Raw genomic sequence first — 19033 nt, 5'->3', positions numbered from 1 at the left:
TTCAGAATGACATTATGAGTATCTAATACGCTTCTAGTGCTTAGAAGAAATGCTAACCTTAGTTGGGATCATCTGTTTGTCTTTCCAATCAGAAATATGCCTGTGATATCAGTTTTTCTTGAGGAGAAGGAAAGGTCTGACTGACAATTGCCATATAACTATTACAGTGAAACTAAGCTCCGTACAGTCCATGGAGAGAGGAGTCTCATAGCTTTGGTCTTTCAAATCCTTCTCCAGAGAGTCTGTCATCCTGCTCTGAATTTGTTGAGAGATGAAGCACCCATCTTAGCTTAAATTATGAGTCTTCTCTGTTACCGGATCATTTTGTCAAAAGAAATACTGGTGGGGATATTGAAGCTAGCTGACTACCTTTAATATCCAATTTCTTGCCTGTTAGGTACCAGTAGTAGAGAGGTGAGTTATCAGTTACAGCTCCTGACAGCCACTGGCTTGCAGCATGCTGTTTCAAAAGGATTTTTTTTTGTTTTGCATGTTATCATACAGAGTTCATTATATGCAAAGCCTGGGTAAAAATCTTCTGTAGGAGTTCTGGAAGCCACCACTTTGGGTTTCTTTGGTAAAATTTACTCTTCCTGCATTTAGCAACTTTCAAGTGACAACACAACTCTGTTCTGTCACAGCATTTTTTAGACTGATGTAAACGTTTTCATAGTAAAGGGATTTCAATGATTATTATTGAAGAATGCTGTTTTTTCCATAGATTACATGGTGTTATGTCATACTCATGAGCAAGGTATACGTATCGTTTTGAAACATTTTTCATTAAATAGGTCAAGAATTAATATTTCTTACAGAGTTAAATTTTAGGTGAAAAACCTTTAGAGACGTTAGTCATGTAATTGCAACATCCCACCCTGTTTGTCTGGAAGTTATAAGCAACTAAAGTGGCTTCATCCATAATGTAGTTCAACAGCAGTGGTGTTTACTGGCCTGAAGCCCAGCTTTTGAGCCTTTTCTCTTTATTTGCTTGGAACCATGTTGGTGTGAACACAATGAGGCACACAGACACCACAGTATAGCTAAATGTGAAAATTTCAGTTTAATTTTCAAGTCATTATCCAGTTGGGATTCCTATCTGTGGCTTCATGGGGAAGGCACGGTGTGATCCTTTTTACTGTGGAGAGGCGCAGAGATGAAATCTTTGCTGCCTTTACACCTCTCAGGGTCTTCGCTGGAAGATGACACAGAGAGTCCCAAGTGTTGCTTCTCCCAGTAAATCTTCAAGGAAAATAAGGCATTCAACCCCATGACCAACACCCAATCACAGTATCAACCACAGCATTTGGAACAAGCCTCAGTATCCAGCTAAGGCTTGCCACATCCTTTCTCCCTCCTCTGTAAGTCACAGGATGTGGGGAACACAGGAAGGGCAAGAGATATGGCAGTGGGTCTCGCCAGATGTCTCGGGGCAGGTGATGGCTGTGTGCAATATGGGAATGAGTAGTGAGAAGAGGAGATCTCGGAAGGCTTTCCAAAGTGTCTCCCGTCACTGTCTGGGGTACTCTACTACATGCACAGCCACTCATGCTGTTACCTTGACAGCCTGGGAGAACTGTGTCAGGCTCAGTGGGGTGAACATGGGATGACAGGGAATATCCCTCTGTCTTTTTTAAAAGCCTACCCACTATGAAAAGTTAACATGCTAGCAATGAGGACCATGGGAGACACCTCCACTTAAATGGAAGACTCAATCTCTTCTAGTTTATAAGATTTCTTTGGTAAAAATTTTAATAATAAGAGAAATATACATACCATCTACTAAATTGCTTAGAAGGTAGTAATTTTACCCTTTTTGTGCAGGGTCTTGCTTCTTACTGCTATTTACTTGAAAACTTAATAATAATGTAGTATTTACCTTATTATGAATCATATAACCATGATATAAGGAAGCCTTCTTCTAGGATATTTATAAATAGGTCAAGTAGCTTTTCTTCCTTTTTGGTGGGAGGGATGGCAGAGTGATTCTTGTTGTCCAATATAAAGAGAATAGCACTGAATCAACACTGACTATTCTAAGAAAGAATGCGAAGACAATTTTTCAAAATCCAAGGAGAAAAAAGGATTGTCTTGTGATCTGTGTGCTACAACATTAGCCCATTAGCCCCATGGTGTAGGCGAAAATTTATGCAGGATACAGTATTTGGCAGTTAATGCAGCTTTGTCAGGTTTATACTGTAGCCACACAGCTTCTCCCTATACTGCATGTTTCCTCCTCTGTAAAGGGAGGAAGAAGTCTGAGTCTTGAACGTTGATCATCCTGAGCCAAAATACATTCCCAGATTTGGAGACTCTGAGGCTGTTCAGATCCGAATCTAAACCTTGTGCCTGTGGCTGTTGCCCAATCTTGTGGGGGTGGCATATGAAAGATAAACCGTTCAGAAGAAGGAGAGGAGAGACACACAGGCTGTGACTGGGGAACAGCTGGTGGGAATGTGGTTTTGCTTTCTGCCATAAAATCAAGTGGAGGAAATTGGGCAGCCAGAGAACACACCTCAAACCTGAGAATGAAATATTAATGAGCACTTCACCTAGCCTTGGTGTGGGGCAGTAGCAGGGAACGCCACAGATTTGAGTTAGAAGCCTCCCAGCATGCACTAATAATGCTCTGTTTGTTCCCCACTCTTTTCAGTGATTAATTCATAGTAGAAAAATTCAGCATGTGTTGGGTTACTTGTCATATGCAATACATTAAAAATGAGCCTTAGTAAAGGGGAAGTATTTAAAGATGATAAAAGATGAAAAGACAAAAATTATGCAATCATTAGATAAGGGTTGTGGGACACAAATCACAATATCCCTAAGTACTGAGTCCTGAAAGTGGTGTGATTTAAGATGAGGTTTTTATTAGCAAAAGCATGAGAATATAATCCACTGCACAGCATGTGCTTCACTGATTATAAGAAGGAATGTGACTGCTTACTATTTACAAGTATATATTAAAAATTAAGATTCCTGGTTAATGATTTATGATTTTCATAACCTATGAAAGAATTAATAAATAGAGATAACTGGAAGAATGGAGACTGGAAACAGGAGAGTGCTTGTCATGCTTGAATGCTCTGAAGAGATATTTTAGCTGCTGTATTTAGAAAGGTAATGCTGGTTCCCAAAACAGTCTGCAGATTGTTCAGAACACAATTGTGCAGCCGTCGTGGTCTGTGTTTTAAGTGAGGGCTAAGATTCATTTGGAAGAGGCGCTTCCCATGTGGATTCAGTCTGTATGGCCTAGTGTGGAAGTGGAAATAATACCCAGTATCACAAGATTTAGTATTCCTCCTATGCCTTGAATACTGATGGATCCCTGAACATTCTCCACTCTCAAAGGTAATTATGGCCTTGGAGCAGATGACTTGATTCAGTTAAATACCTTATAAAACTGGTAGCTCTCAGAAATTAAAAAATCCCTAGATACGTATTTCAAAGTCCTTCTTGAAAGCCCTGCAATACATGATATTTTTTATTTTGACATGCTTTTGAGATATTAATGTAAGAAGTTGTATGAGCAATTTATTCAAGAGTTAGTATTTGTTATGAGAAAATGCAATAACTAGTTATGTGTTATCGCTTGTTTCAGAATGAAGTGCTGAGGTTAATGTTAGAATAGCAACTGAATCACATTTATTCATGTTTACTTTGGCAATAAGTGCTTCAAAAAACTTCAGTGGCTGTAAATCAGTTAAAGACCCCTTCTAGACAATCAGTTCAGTTCCTGCAGATGGAAAAGAATTGAGAGAAGGTTTGTGGCAGCAGCCACCCTATAAAAGCACTCTTCTGTTCTATTTTTAATGACCTTAGCGGCGATACCATTTTTTCCTTCATAGTGATGAAGTCTAACTGTCTGCAATCCTGTGCAAGGGGATTTGGAAATAAAAACCTGTGTCATTTTAGTAGGAAGCATGCTTTTAAGCCTGCCTTCAAAGATAATCCAGATCACAAAGGTAATTGCAATCTCTGTGTACATTTCTAATGGATTCATAACAGCCTCCACATACAAAATCAAGGGTCATATTTACCGGTGTTTGCAGAGGGACCAGTCTCACTTTCCAACCTTGAACTGACACTGGTATTTTAATTAATGACACTACTACTTTTCTACTTTTGCTTTCAGTCAAATCTGTTAGTAAGATCTGCTTAAAACCTTCCTTTACTAAGGTTTATTTTATCTTCAGTGAAAGGACATCAGAAAATGTAGCTGAGGAAGTTACAGTTGACTGTCATAGGAGCATAAGCCCTCTTAGCAAGGTCTGTGACAGCTTTGAACAACACTGCTTGGTGCTATGCCAGTGCTGGAACTGATAGGAACTAAAAAGTAGTCTTAATAATCAGGGAGGATAGTGTGCTTTGAAGCAATCTTGATGATGGACCTATTATTTTTTTTTAATATTTCCCTTTACTTGAATTAATTTTATGAGAAAAGATGGGAATGTAATGTATAAACCATGGCTATAGCAATGGTAGGGACAAAGCAATAATGTTTTTAAAAGTACAACTAATAAATGTTTACCTTAAAGCAAGTTCAAAGATGCAGGAGATGGAGCACTGAAGAATCCCATGGGTTAACTTGAGGAGATTGTCAACCCTTTTCTCACAAATGTTCCTTTCCAGTCCCTGCGCGGGTGTCCATGACAATCACTCTGTAAGTTTAATGTAATTTATAAATAAAACATAACTCTGGAAGGCAAAAACTTCTATTTATTTCTTCTGGGTTTAGCCCATCTTTCAGCAGAGACTTCAAAGCACAGACAATTTTGTCAATACCAAGAAAGTTTTTAGCAGGATGTAAAACAAGCCTACTTTTTAGGTAGCTACTCCGGGATATTGGCAACATCGTACTCTGCAGTGATTGACCCAGCCTGTCTTCCTCATCTTCCCTTTCTGTGCATTAGCATTTGTGGTGGTAGGGATCTAGTGCCATATGTCATTATACATGGCACATACAGTTCAAACTAAGACTGCAAATGGTTATGATGCTTCTTTATGAGCATAGCTGGTTTTAACTATTTATTAAGACCCGAGAAAGGAGAACTAATCACACGTGCTGTCCAGTGTGCAGGCATCAGCACAAAGAAAATTCTGCTGCAGGGTGCTTTCTCTACTCATAATCACCAAGAGTAACCTAAGCCCTTATTTATGTTCAATGCACCACTAAAATTGATATTCTAAAAAGATTGTATAAAATTATCTTGCTTTAAGATTGAGAGCTTCCAAATGAAGCATAAACTTTGCTAATTTAATCCCCAGGTCACAGAATATCTAATTTTACTCTTGTCAGTATCTCATGTTTATAAAGGATAAATTAGCAAGCCAGACTTGTTTCTTAAGGATCTCTAACCAGACCTGTAGCTCAGCTCCAGTGTTAAACACAGTTCTATAGCTCTCCTGGTTTTGCCAGGCCAAATTATTTCTTCTTTCCCTGCCAGCTCTGCTTGGCGCTCAGCTGTGCTCTATTTGTTCCCATGGGTTACAAACGGCATCCCAGCTGATTCCAGTTGGCCTCACAGGACCTCACCTGTCTGCCCCTCTGTGTGCTTGTGCCTTCAAAGCACATTAATGTAATGCTTACACAGTGTGTGGTGTGTGGGATTAATGTGAAGTGAAAGTCACATGCTTGTGTTGGTAACCTGATTGCTGGTCTAGTATTATAAGGTTCAAAGCAAGTAAGGCTCCACAACCTTCTGACAGTGAGGAGGATCTTAGGTCAGGCTGTGTTTCAAATGCACACCGTGCCTCCCATGACAATGCTACTTCTGAAGAGAGGTTTCTTCCATTTTGCAATTAAGCCCAGTTGAGAATCAGCATCCTGCTTCAGCCTTTAGTTGTGGAATCATAGAATGGTTTGGGTTGGAAAGGACCTTAAGATCATCTTGTTCCAACCCCCTCCCATGGGTAAAGATGCCTTACATTAGGCCATGTCGCCCAAGGCTCTGTCCAACCTGGCCTTGAGCACTGCCAGGGATAGAGCATTTACCACTTCCTTGGGCAACCTATTCCAGTGCCTCACCACCCTCACTGTGAAGAACTTCTTCCTTATATCTAACCTAAAGTTCCCCTGTTTAAGTTTGAACCTGTTACCCCTTGTCCTACCACTACAGTCTCTGATGAAGAGTCTCTCTCCGGACACCTTGTAGGCCCCCTTCAGATATTGGAAGGCTGCTATAAGGTCTCCACGCAGCCTTCTCTTCTCCAGGCTGAACAGCCCCAACTTGCTCAGCCTGTCTTCATACGGGAGGTGCTCCAGTCCTCTTATCATCCTCGTGGCCTCCTCTGGACTTGCTCCAGCAGCTCCATGTCCTTTTTATGTTGAGGACACCAGAACTGCACACAGTGCTCCAAGTGAGGTCTCACAAGAGAAGACAAGAGGGGCAGGATCACCTCTTTCGATCTGCAAAGGAATGGGTACAAATCATTTGATTTCTTGCTGAGATGACTTTTCACATTACTTTCTGCGTTTTCACATCATGTGGCTCTTATGATCTGACATGTGAGATGCGTATGCAAAGTTACAGTCATCAGGAAGGCCAGTGTCTAATTACACTAAGAAAGGCTGCTGCCATATGAAATCAGTGTGCCCTCCCCACAGCAGAAGTATGGGTAGAGTATGCCCTCAGTGCCTGATGAAGCTTTTGTAAAATGAGTAGTCTACTTAACTAATAAAAAGGCTGTAAAGCAGTACAGTTGCTGTGCAACTAGATCAGAAGAGTACTGGTTGTGGTGTTACTGATAAAATGAAACTATTAGCAATGAATAAGCTATTATTCTTTTCCTGTGTTTCTCCATATTGTGGGGTAGGTCAGTGTGAAGCTCTCACCAGCAGCTCTTTCTGGGGGTTTTGGTGGTTTGATCTCATGATATTTTTAATGCCCTACAAAAAGTACTGTATAGCCTTAACTTCTCTTAGGTGTACTGGCAGAAGTTTTATTCCTTTCTAACCGGGACAGAGTAGCTCAAGAAGGATCATGGGGAGGGAGGAAGGAATCTCCATTAGCTCTTGAAATGCCAAAAAAGATAGCTTTCTTTGGGCACTCTTCAGGGGGGAAAGAGTTTTCCCATCTTAGTGGACCTTAGTTAGATGGGACTCAGAAATACATAGGTCCAGTTCAACTCCTGATGAGCAATGGAGAGCTGTCATGACTTCAGTCCTAACATGCTGTAGGAGCCTGCTGGTTACCTTCCCCACAGGCCTTATACGTAGAGATTCCCAAAAGGATGCCTAGATGTACCGTGGGGAAGCCTCATAGCCATATGTAAGGAAATTATAATTTTTTTTAAAGAAAAAACAAACCCTGTGGTTTCGCTTGACTTTTTATGCCTTCTGACAATGGAATAACTCATGTGGTGGCCACAAGAAGGAGAAGGTGGGTCTTTCAGAGCAGTCTCCAAAGCAGGCATGTGGTTATCATTTGTTGCTTACGCAATGAACGTCCTGGACGGTGAAGGACTGCAGTGGGTTGCTAGCTGGCAGCTCCCTCGTTTGTTGTTCTCTTTCCTTAGCTGTGTGAGGTTTGGGCCTTTTTTTTTTTGAACTCCTCCTCCCATCTGGCATCTCCTAATTATTTTCTATTACTAATCACTTCTCCAGGAAACAGACTGGACTGTTGAATTAAGAGCCCTATAAAAGGATAATTTTGTTATTTACAAGTTTCTTACCTCCCTTAGACTTTATAACGTGACACTCTATAGCTGGTGATAATCACCTTGGGCTACGATTGTGTCTAATCTCATAAACCAGGCAGGGTCAGGTCTGGTCAGTAGTTGAACATGAGAGGCCCAAGGAAAAGCCAGGGCTCTGGGAAGTGGGGTTGGTAGCACCTTTGGCTGTGAACTAATATCCAATCTATCTTGTGTTTTATACCCTCTGCTACTTTGTGTAGCCTGTGTATATCTGTGCTAAGAGTCTGTCTACCAGGGATTTTCACCACTTACCTCTAGCATTATGCAGACAAGCTCCTTTTTCACCTTACCATTTGCAGTGGGGCAATGTGGTGGTTTTTATTTAGATGAGAAGGGGAAAGGCATTTTACACTGGTCACTGTTTACAAGCTCACAAGTACAAATACACATCATTTCACTTCTGTACAAAGAAGGAAAGGACATGAAGCTGTGGCAGTCTGCTGTGTCACCCCCCATTTGGTTAGAGAATCCCCTGACAGGCAGACACATCTGCTCCACTAATAATTGCCCATTCATAAGAGGTTACCAAACCCTTAAGACCCATGAAAAGTTAAATGCTTGTTTTAGAAGTGGTAGCAGAAACAGAAGTAGAGGTGCCTAAATGAAGTGTTAGACTGTGAAAGAAAAAAAGAAAAACCATTTATCCTGTGGTTAATGCCTCAGAAGCTGATCTGTTCTATCCCTTGTTTCTTTCCTTTTAATCTTTCACAAGAAAATAAGATATTTTCAGATATAACTTCTCATGCTTAGTCTCTAGCAGAATGTTTTTCTTTTCTGAATTTGAACAAAGTAAGAAGAGCAGGTTTGTTACTAAGCTCAATAAACCACTTGCTCTTATTACTTCAAACCTGTCACACTCGTCATCAGTGAAGACAGCAACTCTTGACAGTTTTGCAAAGTCGTCTTTTGATCATTAACTTTTAGAACATTAAACTTTTCCATATTTAACCTTTTTTTCTGCATGGCATCAGCAGTTAGAAACAGTGTTGCTTCTGGCATTCACTATTCCTAAAGTCCTATCGTTTAAGCAGGGCAAGAATCATCATGCTGAAAAATCTTGATTCTCAGATGATGAACAGTGGTTGCTCTAATCCTTGTCATCTAAGTATTAATTTTCCTCACATCCGTACGACTTCCAAGATAACTACAGGATGATGTGTTTCTAATAGTGGAGTTCATATTATAGCGCACTTGGGCAATATTGCTTTTTAGTGGGGATTATTATTGCATTTGCTTAGAGCTAAGGCAGTCTGAAATAGTTTGCCTAAGGAACATTAGAGGTAGTATCACAAAATATAAAGTCCTCTATTAAACCTTAGTCATATGTGTATGTGATTTAGTAATTGTTTTTTAATGATTTCCAATTTGTTAAGTAGATTAGTAGCACTTAGAGGCAAGCAGCTTTTCCCCTTCCTGAGAGAAGAGTGGAGGAACACTGTGAAAATATGAAAGCCTGTATTCCAGATTTCCATTTTGCATGTAATGATGAAGCATTTTAAAAGCTCTATGGTTTATATCATGTATCAAATAGTTTATTGGCTGAAGATTTCCGATGATTTTACATTGCTGGAAAAATCTTGAAGCATTTGCCAAAGTTAAAGTGATAGTGAATTACATTTGCATTCAAGCATTTCTGCGAATTGGCTGATGATTAGAGTAATGATGTGTTCAATACGAATGCACAGAAATTGCAGAAATCATCGTGTGTTGTTATCTTTCACAGAATTTGAAGTGCTCAGTCTCTTAAGTGACAGCTTCTCATTCACTCTAGCCTCCAAATCCCTGCTAGCATTTGTCACAGCACTGCAGCCTGGTGCCTGGAAGCTGCCAGTCACCTTGGTCACATGCTGAAGTTTGCAAGGCAGATTCACTGCTCAGCAAATTGATAATGCTGAGAGCTTATGGGTTAATTTTTTTATGGGTTAATTCTCTTGGGCTATTTTTATTGTTGAAAATTCAAACAACCTCAGTGTTAGAAATCTTACGAGCAGTGTCACTTAAAGTGCTATTTGATGGTGGCAGTACAAATGAAATGTTGCCTTGTAAGATGACATAAATAACGTGACTAAGAAAGAAGAAAGCGTTTGTGCAGATAAACATTTTGTTCGTTGTCAATAATATTATTCATTGCCAATGAATTTAAGAAACAGAACTATACCCCAGACTTAGTCTTTCAGCTTTGATGTGCCCTATACTCAAAATAAGAGCTGCTGTCCACAGATCATATGCTTCTGAAATCCCAAATGTCAGGTATTTGAGTTACTGTTTGGAACCTAGGACTAGTGTGTTTCAACTGCAAAGAGACATCAACTAAACATTATGTTGCAAGAATCTGCAGACTTGTTGGTGAAAAAAAAGCAACCAAAACCAACAAAACCAAAACCCCAACAAACAAACACCAAAATCAAACCAAACAAAACATGAAAACCAAACCCCGAAGTCCCTGCTGTGTAGCAGAAGCTGTATAACCTGTCTACATGCCAATGCCTGCTTCTCCTCCAGAAGGTAAATAACCCAAGTAGACCCAATTTACGATGGGGAGTTGCATTGCCAGCCCAATTTTGAATTATTCAAAATTACTTAGTTATGAAATCAAGACATTATTTAAATCTGTTTGAAAGATGCTGGGTTTGACCATTTGAGATGATGGTTTCTTGAGCACCTGTCTTGAGTAAGAACCTTTAACAATTATAGCTTCCTCCAGGGAAACGGGAGACTTCCTGCCCTTATATGAAAATTTTGATGACACAGGCATTTTAAAACGTTAATTAGGAAGCTTAGAGGGTATAAAAATAGGAAAGATGAACCATATGTGGAAAAGAAGAAATGAGAAAATTGCAACGCTGGTCAACAAAATTTAAAACTAGCCTTTTCTGAGAATGTGATCATGGATTAGATTTTATGGGTGGCAATAAACTGGTAATTTGATAATAACTGGTAATTTGACTTTGGGAGCAGAGTGTAATTCCACTGCCAATTCCACTCTGGTCTCATTCATTGCAGGCTTCATATGAGTCCTGATTTAAATAGAGATTTATGCAAGGGTAGCGGAAGCCCACATGAGAGACTCATTTGGAGGATGATCAGCCTACCTCATTTTCCAAGTCTGCCTAATTGCATTGTATAAAATGAATGTAGACCCTGATCCACAGCAGTGGTGCAGCTATGCCCATGGACACACATGCACCTAGGAAACCAGTAACTGGGGAATGCAAGGAGTGCTTATGGACACTGGGGGTTACCCCATTCTGTAACTTTTCTGCAGTGAGGTGGTCCACAAGCAGGTTTCACCATTATAAATTTTGCAAGGATGCTGCATGTCCATGTCACAGCTCTAGTATTCCTTCAGGTTAAAAATGGGTTTCACCTTGATTCATGGGTTGAATCAAACGATAATTAAGGAAGGATTAGGAGACTTTGCACTCTTAGTCTTATTTATGCTAAATAAGTATGATTATGGACTGAAAGTATGTTTAAGAAAGAAACTCTGACAGCAGATGTATCATAGCAACATAGCTTAGGAAGGAAGGAGTGGATGGATTCGAAATAGAGGATGTGCCAAAGAACCAGGTGTAGTATGAAATACAGAGTGTTTAGAAATTAATGAGCTGTAGTTTTCAATTATAACATACATTGAATTACTCTAAATTGAATTACTGTGTAGAACAAAAAAGGCTAATATTAGGCTGCCAGACAAGACTAATGTGAAATGAGTATTATACATCAGGTAAGAAAATATTAATGAGACATAAAAAGAAATTTCCATACCACTTGCCTATGTTATACCAGTAGCCAAATCTTCTATTCCATGACGAATAAATCGGGAAAAAAACCTAATAAATAGAATAATAGAAAGACCTCGTGGATTACGTGATTGTCATTGTCCCTAAGTGTAAACATTTTCAGTTACAAAAAGATATAGAGTTTTATTGTAAAAACTGGTTTTATTAATATTATTCTTAAATGGATATCATAAAGGAAGTGTTGTAAATTATTTATTTCATAAAGTTTGGCCACTGTCAGCATTTGCTAGCTAGTAGACAAATAAGGTTCCTCATCAATGGTACAGTACTTTCTGATGTGCCTTCTCTCTCTTTCTTTTTCTTCATCTTTTAATTTTTATTTTTCCTTTTTTTTGAGGAAATCCTTATAATTGTGTGGGTCAGATAAGAAATAAACTATCACCTGTCCCTAGTGGGTTCAGATTAGTCTAACAGCCTGTTTTCTCTCATGATGCTTAAATACGGTATATTAGTAATAGAAAACGTTTGCCAAAAGAGTAGAATTCATGCAGCTGCTAATTTGCATTGCATTTTGACTGTTATCACTCCTATAGAGCACGTTGTCTTGTGGCATTTATAAATAACTTTTAAGGTCTTTTTGGAATACAGACTGCCTTCATGTGTCACTAGACAAGAGGCTTTCGCCAGAGTGACCGCTCTCTGCAATCAGTGTCAGTTGTGCCTTGGTGACAGTGGCACAGCTCCCTGCAGGCCGGCAAAGGGACATGACACAGACAAAGGGAAGGGGAGAAAATGTGGTGCTGTTAGCTGAAATAGAAAATGCTGATTAAATGGGAGTGAGATGGAGAAGATGCTGAGGAGCAGCCTTTGCATATTCCTGGCCAGTGTAAGGGTTGCTCCCTCAGGCAGAACTCCTTGCACCATAGGAACCTCTCTAGCCAAAATTTAATGTGAGCAGTCCTCCCAGTCCCTCTGTTTCTGCCTTTCCCAGGGAGAAAGGCACAGGTGGCTGCTTTAACTCACAGTTTAGCTTACCATCTCCATGGCCCAGACTCCTGGCAGGAGGAGAGAAAGACACGATAGACCAAAACCAAAGCTATGAGGGACAGAAAGGTGGATGGAAAGGACTGAAACCAAAGCAGTAAAGCACAGGGTTTGTCTGGATTTGCTGGAGACAAATTCTGGTGTTTTGTTCTGCTTCTCTTCTTGCTCATGGACTGTCTTGCAGGAACAGTGATGTTGCCAGCCCCCTGAGGCAGGGAGGTGCTATCTTCTGTGCTCTACCAGGTCTTAGTCCCCTTCGTTACTTACCATGTTTGGCTGGGGTTGGTCTCCTTTTAATGCAGCCTGTTTTCCCGAGAGAAAACTGGGGTTGTGGTAATGAGAAAAAATGGGTAATATGGTAAGGAGAAAATTGCTGAGGCTGATAACATTGGTCATGGGGAACTGCCTTCCTTGCCACAGAGTTAGGAGCAAAAAGAGATTGTTTCTTGGCTTTCTGGGGGTAGCTTTTATCATGGTGTTTGATTGGCATACCCTGCCTCAGTGTCACACAGCTTGGTAGCAGCTCTGCTTTTGTCGAGCAGTCTTATCTTCCCCCTTGCGAGCAGGCTGATAGTCTCAGACTTAAAGGCAAGGGCCAGAGCAGTTGGTTATTTTAACAGAGGCAGTCAAGGCCATGGCGACATCCTACATTGGTGCCTGTAGGGGGAAGAGCCCTGTGGCTTCAACTGGCCCAGGACCAAACCAGGACAAGGTAGGAGCCTTGGCAGGGGGAAGGACTGCACTGTCTCACTCAGCGCACAACCCTGTGAGGAAGTGTATTATTATTATTTATACAGCATAAATGAAGTCATAGCTACTGCTTATAAAACCCAGCCTGGCAGCATTATTGATTGTAATATACATGTCCCTGCCTGTGCACATTCTTGCGTACCACATGCAGCCCTGTATGTGGTATTTGTACCCATGAAGTGTGAAGGGAATCCCTAGAATTACTCCCCATTCTTCAGTGGACACAGCAGGCCAGTTGCTGACCTCGCTAAAAGCTAAGTCGCTTGATGTTAGCAAAGTCCTCCAGAACCAGACCAACATCAGAACTTGTTACTGGAAGTACTGCGGAATTTGTTTTATTTTTGCCACGGCTAGATCCATGGTTATGTACCAAAACAGCCCCCTCCCTAAGGGAAGAAATGCATTGCGTTTGCCAGTGAGAAGTGCCTTGCTTTTGTGCCACTACCCAGAACAGCAAACATTGTTTTTGTCTTGTCAATTACTGAAAGAGGGGAATAGTCACAGTGGATGCTTTTTGCCAGTGCAGTTTCAAATTGTCATTTCCAAAGACCCATATTGGTAACCGCCGGGAGCATGCCACTAGGAACAGAATAAGCCAGCTGACCTAGATCTGAATCAGCTGCAGTGACCAGTAGGTTATAGGACTAAAGCTACACAGAAACATCTTTTCTTGGCTTCCCCTAAGATCTCGCTCTCTGCCTTTTTATGAGTATGCTCCCTTGTTATACAAACATGGGTACTTCAGGGTATTTCTGGTAAGCACATCAGTGCAACCATAAAATCTGCCCAAATAATGCTAATATACTCTAACTGTATTGCACAATACAGTACCAAATGAACTTACTTTTTATGCAGTAATTTCTAGCAGCGTTATTGGGCAGTATTTTTTCCATAATGTAAACTTTGGTTAGTTTATTTATTTTTTTAATTTAACAATCGTATTTTAAACCAACCAAGCACTTTGGCTGAATATGTATAAATAAAGTTTTAATTAAAAGATTTTTTTAAAACTTCTTTTTAAATTCTAGATATAAAAATGTTCATTACCTGATGTGGAAATCACCTACACTTTTTTCAGGAATAAGAATAAAAAATATAAATAGCCATTTTGTTAGATATTGCAGTATCTCACGGGGGGGGGGAAGGGGGGAGTAAGGTCAGATTCAATTAGAAGTCAGTCCACGTGGAAAATTTTGTTGCAAAAACCAGAGCTTTCTCAGCCGTAATTTTTCATCATTCAGCCATGTCTTAAATGCCAACTGTGTGGGTAGCTGTGGACTCAAAGCAGGGTTGTGTGTTGCCTGAGGATCCCAGTATACTTTGAGCATTGTGGGAGCCTGGTGCTGTTCAGGTGCCAGGTAAATGTGGCTGTGCTGGAATGACAGCAGCACAAGTCTTGCCCTGGTGGCCAAGACCGCGTGATGGTTCTTCCCATCCAGCTTTTGAGATGCCAGCTTTCAGGTTGAACTTTTCCTCTAAAAGCATTCCTACCCTCTGCTCACGCCATGTGTCTGTGGGCAGAGGCTATGCCTGGCATTAGCACGTCTACAAGTGAAGAAAATTAAATGAAAAACAGCTTATCACCACTTTTCAATAAGAAGTAAAATTTTGGGCTCCTCTTCCCCGCTTGGAACAATTCTGTGAAAGATATGACTGGGAAAATTATATTTAGCGTGGAACAAACTTCCACCAAGAACAGCGTTGAGGAAATTGGGCTCAGTTTCACAATCTGACTGATTAGCTTTTGAAAATGTTGTACTAAGCCCATAAAATATGCTCATAAAGTGTTCAGGCAAGGAAGGATTTTCTGAGCATATACATATGGCGACGTTAGCTATACAGTGAAACGAACACCACAAAATATCCAGTGGCTAACTGCATAGCAGACCAAATATCTGGTTTCTTGGGATATGTACAATAGGGCATCATCTTTGATATTTAAAAAAAATGCATGCAGTATACTGCTGGTTAATATTATTATGAAAATACATTCCTTAGAGGGAAGGAATTATATTACATATAAAGTCTGAAATGATAAAGGGATATTTAGTCATAATAACATGAAAATACCATATGAGAATAAAAAGCCTGCTGTGTACTGCACATGCATTTCTGAGGCTGAAGAAAACATGATATTGCGCTTGAGGGAGGAGCTAGGTAGTGATGAAACTAAACTCCACTGTACTGGAAATGCATGAGGGCTTCAGGAGGTCTGATCAAGTCTAACCTGGGTATTTTAGGACTTGTGAGCTTAACCCAACTTGAGTTTTCCTGAGGTTTTTTATGGAGTAGTTTTAGTTTATTACTCAACAAATGGGAATGCGTTGATTTGCCTTTTTAGAAAGATAATTTGTCTGATGTTGACTGTGTGACTGGATTAAACTTACATAATGTGTCTTTCAGAGAGTGACTAATTGAAATGTACTGCAAACCGTGGATGACTTTAAAATCAGTTCTGTGGAGTCTTCATAATAAGACTTACTGATTGTGAGATTAGTACCAGAAAATATGCATACATTATCCAGCTAACACAGAGCAAATAGTGCTCAAGAAAACAGCTGTTTCTTCTGCACCCTGAAGGACGACCCAGGGGGCAAGTAAGGAAAGTGGCGTCCCAGTAGAACCTAGGCTGAACCACTCTTATGGTTGAGGTTTTAGAACAAATGAGAACATTTGAAATAGCAAGTTACAGTCTTTTCTCTTTCTTTTTTCCTTCTTTTTTCTTTTTTTTCCTTTAGTCCATATGTACAATGTAGAACCATGAAACAGATGTCTGGGTTTAGAGGTTGTTGTGTGGCTGGGTTTGGTTCTTTAGTGCTTAAGTCACTAAAATGTACAGGACCAAGAGGCTGCTCTGGTTGCGTGCTCTGCTGAGAGGTTGCTTGGCTATTACTTCCAGTCATTCCATTTTCAGTTCACCTCGATCCCATGAAATCACAACCTTAAATTAAATTTAAAAAAGACAGCCCTGCAGTTTCCTTCCTCCTGGAGTCTGCACAGCTTACTGCTCCCTGCACGTGCAATGATTGCAAATGCCTGTCACAAATAATTAATAAAAAAATAAAATCAAGATTTAGAAAACTAGTCTCGTCTCTGCAATGAGTAGGGCTACCTAGGGACAGTGGCTTGCTCTGTCTTACTTTGTTCCTTCAAGTACTAGTTAAGCTCAAGATCTGGACCTGCCGAATGACCCAAACTGCGGTCAGGAAGAGATGTACAACATAAATTTCATTCTTCATTTTGGTTTTCAAAAAGGGAGTGGGCTGTGTTAAAAAGAGCACTAGCTTGCGATGCCAAGCTCCCTAAGGTAGGCAATGGCAGAAAAATGAGGGTATGCATTATAGATCTGTGTCAACTGCCTGACAGCAGTTATATGAATTTTAATTACAATGCTACTTTATGTTGGGGAAATATATGTAAGAAATAGATAAATATATATTTTTCATAATTTTTCAGTTGCTAGCTTTATGGCTTTAACTTTCAGTCCAGGTTTCTGGTGTGCACAACTATAGTGCATACAGCACATGTGAAGGGGCTGTAAGTGTAGGTGAGCCCAGTATTCCTATATCTGTAAACAGCAGAAAACATTTTGCAGAGAACAGTAGGAAGCTGATTTATATAAAACCAATAAGCAGTCTGAGTTAGATTACTGTAACACAAAGTAACATTAGAATTAAAATTCATAATCTTATAACTACTTTCCAGATTATAAAGCATTCCAAAATTACAGCCATGAGATAGGACCTTTCCCTGTTGGGCAGTTTTGCTTACCTTTTTATTGGCATTCTAAAGATTTAATTTTCCAGGATCCAGAGATCAGTTTCTACTAATGTGACTCTAATGTGCCATTGAAAATAAATCATTTCGTCAGGATTAGGAAGAAGGAAGCTGACAATTAAGGAATAAATATGTCAAAAAACAAATATGCCCTTTACCAATGACTGAAAGGAAAATTCAGAATGCTTTATCCTACTTCTTAAGTGGAATTACACAAAACAATAGTGGTTGATTCTGATAGTAAATGTACTCCTGAAAATCTCTGGATTGCTTATTTCCAACAAATTAAATTCTCAAAGAGTTTATTTACTAATGTGAAGTTATTTATTTTTTCCCTTTTAAAAGGTAAGGGGAATTTGTGTTTCCAAGGAAGCGTGTAACATTTCCGGAACTCCACAATTTGCTTTCTGAGACTGTTGTCACTCAAAGCTGTTTGAAGAGGATGACTCCTCTGTGTTAGGTTTAGGTCCATCTTGTTCCATAAGGACTTTCACCTGATGCAGTTCTTGGGAGTGAAAGCATGAAGTGGCTTTGGCCAGAAAGAAAGAAGAGAATGAGCTCAAAAGCCTGTCTGTTTCCCCCTCTCCTGAGTCCCTACTATTCTTACACCTCACATAAATAAGGTGGTTGGTTTTTGCCATCTCTTACTCCTCACCTCACTTCATCTCCTCTTGCCATGGAGCGTTACACTTAGAAGGATGTGCAAAACAATGCCAGAGGGGCATTTATTCACCTACAGCAGAAATGAGCAGTTAAAAGCAAGACAGGCAGGTTGAGGTAGCTATTGGAAAAGTATTTCTCAATAGGATGGATCAACTGGCCTCCTGTTGGTATTGAAACTGGGAACTGAGCCAGGTGCTCCTAAGGCCCCTGTATGAGCCACTAATGCCCGACAGCTTCATCCTGTATAATCTACATCCAGTGTTTCGATTATTAGCTATTAACTTGCATTGCAGATTAGTGGTGGTGAAGCACATATGTTGATCCTTAATCTCTGCAACCTGACCCCATGCTGAAACCCAGCAGATTTTTAAAACCTGTACAGAAGGTACTGGTCGCCATGCAAGGGAACAGAGGAGGGGTTCACCATGAGCATTGCTCTCAGCTACATTGGCAGGATTGAGCTAAACAGTAATGCTGTGATCCAGCTGCAAAATACATACCAATTCCACCCAGAAGCCTGTGACAAACTGTGCTTGTCTTTGGTTGTTACTGACTCATGAGAGATAAAAATACCTTTGCTGCAGAAGGGAGAGCGGTTGTGGTGCTGCAGCCTGTAGCAACAGAAGGAAGGCTGCGCTTGGGTAGTGCAGGCTGCGCACAAGAAAGGGCCTTCTCACCTCCTAAACCTCAGTATGGCAGACAGCCCCATGGTGTAAATCACTGCCATAGTAAATCAGATCAAAGGTCCGTTTTTGCTGTCTCTTGACAAAGACCATTCCCAAATGCTTGGAGAGCACTAGGAGAAAAAGAGTGGGAGGCGACTGGCCATCGTGGTGTCCCCTCCCAGATGTCAGAATAGGGCGAAGAGCCCCCGAGCTGGTCTGCCACGGTGAGCAGCTCTGGGCAGGTATGGGATGGGCTGCCCTGGTCTTCTGAGTCCCTGTTGTACTTTGGCTCTGTGACGAGTTCAAGGCTTTAATGGTTGTGTGAAATACTGTTTCCTTGGTTTGCATGAGGGCTAGTGAGGACCAGATTGCCTTGTGCACATTTCATTGTCAGTTGCATTTGATGTGAGTATATGTGTCATTCACCTCCTGCTGATTTTGTTAATTCCTCCAGAGCAGCAATCGGGGGCAAGGGCTTTGGTGGAAGGGGTGTGCAACGAACTCTGGGTGGTGGCACTTGCGTTCACTTCCTTACTAGAAGAGCTTGTTACGCTCTATGAGTTTGACGAGCCTCTTTTTATACAAAAAGCATTAGAAAATGTCATTTTAAGGGAAGAGTGGTGAGCATCCGCAGTCAACTGCTGCCAGCCCTACCTCCTAGCGCCCAACCTGTATCAGACGGGGGGAGGTCAGGGACAG

At 40.6% G+C, this 19033-nt stretch overlaps 1 protein-coding gene across 1 annotated transcript in view; it reads left to right on the top strand.

Moving 5' to 3' along the window:
• The window catches only part of LOC104410872 (N-chimaerin-like), a gene marked incomplete at both ends in the record, with an annotated part of 49007 nt that extends 30053 nt beyond the window's left edge, over positions 1-18954 (top strand). The window contains 2 exons of the mRNA XM_010021150.1: positions 18441-18576; positions 18789-18954. Coding sequence (XP_010019452.1) covers positions 18441-18576; positions 18789-18954 — 302 coding nt within the window. The remainder of the gene's footprint in view (positions 1-18440; positions 18577-18788) is intronic.
• Between the last annotated feature and the right edge of the window lie 79 nt (positions 18955-19033).

Source organism: Nestor notabilis, unplaced genomic scaffold (genome assembly GCF_000696875.1).
Source record: "Nestor notabilis isolate BGI_N333 unplaced genomic scaffold, ASM69687v1 scaffold22190, whole genome shotgun sequence".
Taxonomy (NCBI): domain Eukaryota; kingdom Metazoa; phylum Chordata; class Aves; order Psittaciformes; family Psittacidae; genus Nestor; species Nestor notabilis.
This window is presented reverse-complemented; position numbering and strand designations above follow the sequence as displayed.